General features: G+C 39.1%; 1 protein-coding gene across 1 annotated transcript; it reads left to right on the top strand.

Annotated features, from left to right (window-relative positions):
* The first annotated feature begins 760 nt into the window (after positions 1 to 760).
* Positions 761 to 1,954, top strand: LOC132272400 (uncharacterized). The gene is made up of 2 exons (XM_059773558.1): positions 761 to 930; positions 1,453 to 1,954. The coding sequence occupies exons 1-2, from the start codon at positions 761 to 763 to the stop codon at positions 1,952 to 1,954; spliced, it is 672 nt and encodes a 223-aa protein (XP_059629541.1).
* Positions 1,955 to 10,118: the final 8,164 nt, after the last annotated feature.

The raw sequence follows: 10,118 nt of genomic DNA, 5'->3' as shown, positions 1-10,118 counted from the left end.
CCAGAAGGTGTTAATCATATTGATCCATATCATGATGAAGTTATAATAGATGATCTGCCTCCAAATGTCCTTCAAGTAGAGGATCGAGAAGGATCTATTCATTTGGAGCCACATCGCGAATGGATTATGAGAGAGGAAGCGCCAGTGCGTGATCATAGGGTTGTATCACCATAGCGAAGTGAGTTTGCAGAGGACAGATCATTTGATCCATCTTATCGACCTTCAATGGCAACATTTGACTACCACAGTTCAGAAAGGAGATCTGCCGATCGGGGAGTTCTATCACGGTTTTCGGGGAGAATGAAGCATTGTACTTATCAGCAAGGACGGTTGCATCTCCATTCACTGATGAAATTTTGAACGCGCCGAATTTGAAGAAGTTTTCCATGCCGATCTTCATTCTGTTTGATGGAACAACAGACTCGGTTGACTACATCTACCATATTCAGTTGAAAATGGCTCTGAATACTAACAATGATCCTTAGATATGCAAATGCTTCCCTACAAGCTTTGCTGGACCAGCCCTCATTGGTTCAAGAATCTGGCTTAGGGCTCAATCGCTAGTTTCCAGGACTTGTGTGATAAGTTCATAAGCCAGTACTATGGGAATAAACGTCCGGCAAAGGATGTATCAAGCCTTTTCATAATGAGGCAGCACGAAGATGAATGACTCCAAGCTTTCCTCACCTGGTTCAACCTGGTTAAAAGTATGGTAATGGAATGTCATCCATCCACAGCGGTCTAAGCATTTAAACTCGCAATGAACCGGGGGACACCATTCCACACAAGTTTAGTGGTCAATACGCTGAAGACCATGGACGAGCTGAACGAGAGAGCTGATGGTTTTGTTCATCTTGAGGAAGAAGAGGCAACTAATTCAAGGAAGATGTCAATTATTTCGACAGAAGAGAAGTCCAAAGCCAAGATCCGGTAAAAACAAGCTCTGCCGCAACGTTATACCTCATGGAAGGCAGAGAAAAGGCCCAGGGAAGAGGAATCGGTTACTCTACTCAGAGTCACGTTGGCAAGGCTGTACCAAGAAAATAAAGATAAGTTTCGCCCTCCTTTGCTAATCAGACAACCTTTCGAACAGAGGGATCAAACTAAACATTGTGCTTTCCATAGTGATTTTAGGCATCAGACTAACGAATGCAGGAACCTAAGGAGGCAAGTGGAGATGTTAATCGCAAAGGGGGAATTTGCAGGCTATGTTCAAGGTCTGGCATAAGAGCAGAACCGACCGACTAAACAGATCAAGCGAAACCAGAGGCCGAACCATCACAACACTCTGCCCGTTCAGATTATAAATACAATTCATAGCCAACCTAAACAAACGACGGAGTTAGAGGAGTTGCTCAGAACGCGGTTACGCCAAGCCTAGTTGAAGAGAAGGATTGGCAATGTGTATGCTTTACACCAGTAGAACACATCCATGCTGATAAAGTTTAACAGAATAGACCTACTACGCATTCAAATTGCTTATGAAGATCCACTAGTCGTCAGTCTAACAGTTGCAGAATGCTTGGTTCAAAGAGTTCTGATTAATCCAGGAAGTAGTGCAAATGTCATGCCCAGAGTGACGTTCGACCGACTTAAGATCAAACCCGAGAAACTTAAACCCACAGGAAATCCATTGCTCGGATTTGATGGGAAGCGGGTGGAGCCCAGTGGCATGGTGGAATTGACAGTCCAAGCTGCTGAGAGAGTTCTGATTGAGAGTTTTGTGGTCGTGGAAATTCATCCATCCTACAACCTCTTGATGGGAAGAGGGTGGATTCACAGAGTTCAGGGTGTCCCATCAACCCTACATCAAGTGATGCGATGCTTGGGTCCAGATGGGACCAAGGTGATTGACATTCATAGGGACCAGGTTGCAGCTAAAGAATGTTATTCAATGACTTTGAAATCTGCTGGAAAAGGGAAAAATCCCATCTGTTCTGCCAGTCCAAGATAGCAATTACAGGAGCCTCTACCCAACAAAGATGGGGAGGATGAGCCACCAGTTCTGACTACAGAACCTCTTCTTGATGTGAAGATCGACCATAAGAAACCGGACCGAACAATGAAGGTGGGATCTAGACTTTTTGAAGAGGAAAAACTAGGGTTGATTAACTTCTTGACTCGGAATGCAGATGTATTCGCATGGAGCCATTCAGATATGCCAGGGATTAGTCTTTCTGTGTCCTTCCATTCCCTCAATGTAGATCCGAATGCAAAACCTATGAAGTAAAAGCAGAGAAGATTTGCTCCAGAACGAAATCGGATCATAGTTGAGGAGATTGATCGGTTGCTCGAGGCAGGATTCATTAGAGAAGTTCAGTACCCGGCCTGGCTCTCCAATGTCAATGTGGTGCAGAAAAAGAATGGGAAATGGAGAGTGTGTATTGACTTCACTAATCTGAACAAAGCTTGCCCAAAGGATAGCTTCCCATTGCCAAGGATTGATCAAATGGTCGACGCCACCACAAGATATGAGCGATTAACCTTCCTGGATGCTTATTTCGGTTATAATCAAATCCCCATGAACCCAATCGATGAAGAGAAAACTTCTTTTGTTACTGAACGAGGGACTTACTGCTACAAAGTCATGTCGTTCGGATTAAAAAACGCTGGAGCTACTTATCAGAGGCTGATCAACAAGATTTTCAAAAGCCAAATGGGGAGAACTGTTGAGGCCTACATTGATGATATGGTGATCAAGAGTAAGAAGAAAAATGATCATTTAGTGCACCTACAAGATGTGTTCAATATGTTGAGGCAATACGGGATGAAGCTTAATCCGGCCAAATATTCATTTGGCGTGAGTTCTGGTCAATTTTTGGGACATGTAGTCAATCATAGAGGAATTGAGGTCAGCCTAGCGCAGGCAGAAGCTCTGATCAGAAATGCAGAACCAAAGACGACTAAGGGGGTGCAGGCACTCACAAGTCGAATAGTTGTGCTGAGCCGATTCATCTCTAAGCTCTTAGACCGTTGTAAACAATTCTTTGATACAATTCGAGGCCATGGACAATGCCAGTTTTCGCTTAAACCGGGAAGGGGCATTTTATGGGATTTTTGTCCAAAGTTCTTGGAACCTCTTGGAATGTTGTGAAATGATTAGATTAGGTTGTATTAACCTTATTTGACTTGTTTAGAGTCAAATTTCCCTTCTCAATTGTAAATTAACCATTTTGCCCTTGATTGACGAATTTTGCCCGTTTTGATTCCTATTCCTTTTTTTTTTTTGCTCTCTTTAACTTCCGTGACTTCATGGAAGGTCACACCAGTGCCTTAGGGTTGAATTCTAACTCTAGAGACCTTGGTTTATCTTTTGCTTCCTCATTCGGATCCGTTACTGGATAAACTTATGGGTCATCACTGACGCACCGGGTTGAAAAACCTGGGTCGTTACAAAGAAGGTTTGGTTATTTAATACATGATTGAAACTTTTTCCTAGCAAGCTGAAGTCATGTTGGGAAGGTCCATACATAGTTGTTTCTGTTACATCTTATGGTGCGATTAAAATACAAGATTGCAAGACTGGACAACTGTCCAAAGTCAATGGACACAGACTTAAGCCCTACATAGAGGGTAGTGTGCAGAGAGGCATAATGGAGACAGTAGAACTTCATGATCATATTTACTTGGACTAGAGAGGTTAGTTTTCGTCGAGCTATCGACGATAAACTTAGCATGTTATCGAGCTATCAACATTAAAAGTAGCATTTATATGTTGTACCATAGTTTTATTTTTATCTCTAGTTTTTGCTTTTGTGTGTAATTTAATTATTTTTCTAGGTTTTAGTTAATTTTTATGTTTAGTTTAGTTTAGGTTTAGAATAAATAAGAAAAAGTTAATAAAAATAAAAATAAATACAAAAATTTTAAAAAAAATTTCAATACTCGAGCCTTCAATTTGAAGCTCGAGCATCAGTTACTAAAGGCTCGAGCCTGTATATGCTAAGCTCAAGCCCTTTATCATTGTTAATGATAGGGTTTGTGGTGGCAGGCTCGAGCTCTTATCCGTTAAGCTCGAGCCTTAGGTTCTAAAAGTTTTTAAAACCAGAACCTGAGTACTCCGTCTCCAATTACATATCGGACATCTCTTCTCTATAAAGTCTCTCTCCAAGTTTTCTCTCTATATTCATACCCCATAATGCATGACATTCTTCTCTTAGATTTGCCGGCAATATTCAGGTAAAGTTCTTCTTCTTCAACCTTTTTCGATTATCTCTTCCTTAGATAATTAAATTCCTAGATCTAGATCAGGAAAACATCACTTACTCTTTGGATAAATGATTCTTTGGACTTTTATACATCATCAACATATACTAGTTATTTAAATCAATTCTTGATTGATTTGTGCATTGATTTCTGAGATCTGTTTTGGTAAAGTCCAGGTAGAGCTCTAGCTCTGCAACTTTAAGCTTGAGCATTGATTAAAGCTCGAGCCAAGAAGGTCAAGCTCGAGCCTCAGTTTCCAGATTATAGGAATTGGAGAATTTTGGGTGATTTTGGGGATTTTCTTAAAGGATACTATTAATTGAAAATAGAGATGGTTCGTCCTACTCCTTCTAAGCGCGCTAGGGTGATTAGAGATGTTTTGCCAAGTGCTTGGAAGACAATTCCAATTTCTTATGAGACGACCTTTGATTATCATACGTTCATCACTGATCCTCGCACTAGATGGGCTATGAAGTCTTTCAGTTACAGGCACCTTTTACATCTTATGGCCCCTATTACTAACATCGCATATCCTCATCTTGTTCATTTGTTTTATCTCAATTTTATTTATAGTGAGAATGACCCTTGGGAGCTTAGGACTATGATTGATGGGTATGAGTTAATTATCAATCCTTATACCATTGCTGCAGCTTTAGAATGTTATCATACACTTCCTGAGGTGGTAGATGAGAGGCATAGTTATCCCACTTTCACACATTTCCCTAGGGTACCGATTGCAGAAAATTTAATTCAAAAGCTGTGTGATGGTCGATTTGCTAGGAGAAAGCGAAGTACTACTACCAAGGCCAAGATTCCAAAGAGGTTATGGATTCTAGATTCTATCATCTCTGCTAATGTCCATCCTCTTGGATATAAGAATATTAGGAATGCTAATTTTCACCAGGCATTATATGCTATTCAGTTTGAGCATTGGTATTCGTTTCCTAGGATGATTTTCTGCAACTATTGGAGTTTTGGTCAGAAATTGGACCACACAAGACTGTTCCTACACATATGCTACCTTTTTCCATATATGATTACTAGACTGTTAGAGCTGTAGGGTTTTGTGGTAGGTCTGAAAGAGGAATCGTGTGATGAATCTCCAAAGTTTGGAATAAGGTGTGGACACATATACCGGCACATCGCCACAATACAGTAGAGTTTGCTGATAAGGGATACATTGCGGTTACTGCTAGGAGGGCAGATGATGATGAGGCTATAAAGGATGAGATGGATCTCTCTGATAGCCAGGCCCCACCGAGGAGGAGGCCCGTTCTTGCAGCCTAGCTTGAGAGTTCTTCTCAGGCTGAGATTAGAGTATTACAGGCATAGGTGACAGAGTTGTAGGATGGACAGGCAATCCTATGGCAGATGCTGACTGCGTAGTAGAGTATTTTAGAGGAGTTATTGCGCCGTACTCCATCCGCGCCTTCTACATCTACTGATACTCCTCCACCACAGATAGATTAGCTGTCTAGGGCTTTTTTATATTTCTTTTTGTTAGATAGGCATTTTTGTCGACTAGGGCAGTTTTTTGGATGTATTAATTTCTTTATGCTGTGTATCTGGCCTAAGTCTATTATTTGGAAAGCATTGTCCTAATCTTTATCATTTATATTGATACTTTTTGCCTATACTATCCTTGTGTTAATGTTTGTTCTACATGTGATATTCCTCTATTATTACTCCATATGCTTGATACTCTGATGTGTGTTGGAGTTTGTTGATTTTGTCAGATACTGTAGATTAAGTTTGGGGGTGATTTCTCCATTTTTACCCTTCACTGGTCTGCTTGTATGGTAATATCTTTCTAAATCCCTTTTATTCTCACACATTGAGGACAATGTGCAAAATAAGTTTAGGGTAAGGTACAATTGGGTGAAATTTAAAATTTTGCTAACACAAGGACATGATATGATAGTTGATGTTATAAGTATGAGTTTGAGTCTGTTGATTGTCATATATTCAGTTTGTAGTCTGATGTTGGTTAGAAATGGTTTGTATGCTAAAAATTGTGAAAAGGTATTCTTGAAATTTTGAAATCAGTTGGTAGCCTATGGCCCACTTTGTTAGGATGATCCTTATTTAATTAAATTAATCTCTGAGATGCTACACTTTGCACATATTCACTCTTGCATGCATTCTGTGGGGTAAACACTAGAAGTCTTGTTTTGTTTTGAGTTAAATTGAGATGAGCAGGTGGATTTGATAATTTTGATAACCAAGGCATAAAAAAACAGAGAAGAAAAAAATAGATTGAAATGTATGCAATGCAATAAAAGAAAAAATTCTTTGCCAATGTGAATGAAAGAAAATAAAAAATAAAAAATAAAAAAAAGTGAAGAAAAGAAGAAAAAAAAATGATCAAGTTCAGGTCTGTACCTAGATTGCTTGAGCAATTAAGTCTTTCGGGGTGTGTTCTGACACGTAATGCCCTAAGACCATCTGGTCTAGGAGTCATTGGCTTAAAGTTCGTTACATGGGTGATCTAAAAAGCTTAATAGACCTGAATATTGCACAGTATCCTTTTTGAAAAATGCATACCTTAGAAAAAAAAATAATAAATGCCTTGGGAGTTAGAATTTGAAAGGTTTGCCTATGAATTGAGGAATAGCAAGGAACGAATGCAAGCACGGATAGTAAGCCACACATTTAATTATAAGATCACTTTCAAAAAGTGTCTTGGAAATTAAGATTGTTGAATGAATGATTAAAATGACATGTGGGTACCACGGCTGGTAAATTAAAATTGGAAGTCGACAGTTTTTCTGATTACATGATTGGCTATACTTGCTATATTTGACTGATTAATGAACTATAGGGATAATATGATTTGAAAACAGGCTTGCATAAGCTAATTGTGCAATTAAGGCACTGCTTTGAGATTTTATGGGTACCATCACTGGAAACCCTCACGAGACTATAACTCGTCCACTAGGGGCAACCTATGGGTTTAAAGGCTTGTTGCATAAGCTAAATGCAACCTGATTCCCACCAAAGTGGTTTTTTAGTTCTGTATTGCTAAGGGACTAGAAATATGTAAGTTTGGGGGTGTGATGAGCGCTGAATATTGCATATTCAAGCGCCTAAGTTGACGTATGTTAAGGCCTAAAGTGATACTTATCAATTGTTAGACTGATTTATGTTTAATGTTTGTTTATTGGTACTTTACCAGAGAAACGGTTAAAACTGGGACTTTATGATGAAAAGATTGATGTTGAAGCTTACAAAGTCATTGCCAGTTATTCAGAGTAAGTTGAGAGCTTAAATGGTGAAGTTTGGAAGAATTTAAGATCCAAAGCTCGAGCCCAAGTTTTGAGGCTCGAGCCCTACAAGTAAAAGAAGAAAAATCAACAAGGCATTGAAGCTCGAGCCTTGTACCTCCAGAGCTTGAGCCTTATCTAAGGGTGCTCGAGCCTAACCACAGGGTGCTCGAGCCTTAGCCCTAAAGCTCGAGCACAAGGCATCAGAATTTGAAGAGTTAATTTCCATGGAAGAACCAAGCTCCCAAGGCCTCATGCCATACCTCAAGGATCGAGCACCATTACCCAAAGCTCGAGCCTTGAGTACCTAAAGCTCAAGCCTGGTACCTAGTGCTCGAGCCCATGAAGCTTTGATCAAGCAATGTTAAAAGAGATGAAGCCCAAAAATATTTTAAGTGTTGAAGGAAAAGACACTTCGGAATATAGTTGAAGAAATTTGGCTAACTGTCAAAGTGAAGATTGAGCACCACTTCTTGAAACTTAAGCAACAACTCAGTGAAGCTCGAGCCTTGTTCCCAAAGCTCGAGCCTAAACCTCAAAGCTTGAGCTCTACTTTTTAAAGCTCGAGCCTTCCATGACACATCAAATTTAAGTTATGGGATTATTCTCTTTACAAATTGTATCTCATTCCAGATGGGCCAGAAGACCTAAAAGCCCACCAAGCCTTTATTTTCTTTTATAAAAGAAGGCACAGGCCTTGATAAAAGAGGTCCCTTTTTCTTGTATTATTTAGAAGGTTGATACTGTGGTGGCTTTTAGGGTTTCCATAACCTTAGAAGTGAAAATCCTGATAAGAGAAGTGCCATCCGTGACGATGGAGATGACTACAACACAGATGATAGTTGACATCATCATGAGTAGCTAATTCCTTTCTTAGGGCACTGATGTAACCCAACCTAGTACTATAGTTTGATTGTTCTTAACTCTGGGATGTTTTAATATATATTATATTTTTTATTATATGAATATGAGCAATTGAGACAATTTAATTGGATTTAATGCTTTAAATAGATTTCAAATTTTTATTACCTTATCTTAGATATAACTGTTTGTTTTCTATTCTCAATCTATTCTTGTTGGACGGTATCTGGCAAAGCCCTGCCAAACATAAGAATAGAGGTCATATAATGGTGTTCCAATGTTTTTTATAAAAGAATTTTTTCATAGTCTATGCTTAGGAAAGATGGATTATTTACAAAGTAGTTAAAATAGTTAAAGTAGTAAAATTGGTAGGTGGATAGTCCAGGCTAACCGCAGATAGGTTATAGTTAATTGAATTTTATAAAACATCTTTCTTTAAAACCCGAATTAGACGAATGCTATTGAGTTCAATTCATTTAATATATAATTTGTTAAACCCCCAGAGTTGGAACAGTTAACCATAGTATGATGATTGTGGTGAAGTCAAAGCCCTAAGACCTTTCTCTCTCTGATCACTTTAGTTTGATTTTAAGTTTAATTTCAATTTACAACCGTGACAACCAATCAAACAATTCAATTAGTTACTAGTAAACCAATAGGACTTAATTAAAAGTAGAACATAAACACTTATCTCCCTGTGGGTTCGACACCCTCTCTATAGTGCTATCCTACAAGGATTCACTCTATTGCGAGTGGTTATTTTATAAATTGATGATAACACGACACAATAACAAATATAAGGGCAGATTCCAAGGACACCAACCTTAGAAGAAGTACAAGGGAAACATAGATGTTCAGAGAGAGGGAGTTCCTACTCATAGGCAGCAGAATGTAACACCTCAGAATGGACAAGGTCTGACATAAGGAAATCAGCAGAGGAGGCAGTCAGGTCCCTTTAGGGGACGATGTTTTGAGTGTGGAGAGTGTGGGCACCCAGCCAAGAGGTGTCTTAAAGCTAATCAGGGGCACTATAGTCAGCATGGACTACAGGGACATAGACAACCATTACCTTTGCCTACACTACAAATTCCACGTGTACATGCTCAGAATTTTCCAGCTTTACCAGCACCTCCACTGCCTCCGAGGTAAACCCCATAACAGTTACATTATGGTAGGGTGTATAATGTCATGCCTTGTGATGTACAAGCTCCTCAAGCCATTGAGGGTATGCTTACTATATATGGTAGACTTGGTCATATTTTATTTGATAAGGGTGTATCACATTCTTTTGTGTCTTAATCTTTTGTTACTTTATCTAGGATATATTATGACTCAGCTATATGACCTACCTCTTAGCATTTCTACAACGTTGGGAGTTAGAATAATTCTACAAGAGAGTTATGGACATGTCACCATAGATATTGGTAGAATTAGATTTCTAGCCAATCTAAATATTGGGATGGACTGGTTATCTCAATACGATGCTTAGGTTAACTGCCATGATAAATCCATTGTGTTTACTATACCAGGGCTAGAGATATATCTTATCCCCATACCATGATCTAATGGAAGATCTAGCATGATTTGTTTTATATAGATGAGGAGTCCATAGAAGGAACCACTGTATCTCTAGATAATATTCCAGTGGTGTAAGATTTCCAAGATGTTTTTCAGGAAATTCAAGGGCTGCCACCGAGTCGAGAGATAAACTTTTTAATAGACTTAGCTCCAGGCACCACGCCTATTGCTAAGGCATCACATTAGAATAACACCAATGGAGATGCGAGA

The sequence above is a fragment of the Cornus florida genome, unplaced genomic scaffold, assembly GCF_030987335.1.
Source record: "Cornus florida cultivar Cherokee Brave unplaced genomic scaffold, ASM3098733v1 CherokeeBrave_3.0.0_Hap2_Chr09, whole genome shotgun sequence".
Lineage (NCBI taxonomy): Eukaryota > Viridiplantae > Streptophyta > Magnoliopsida > Cornales > Cornaceae > Cornus > Cornus florida.
This window is presented reverse-complemented; position numbering and strand designations above follow the sequence as displayed.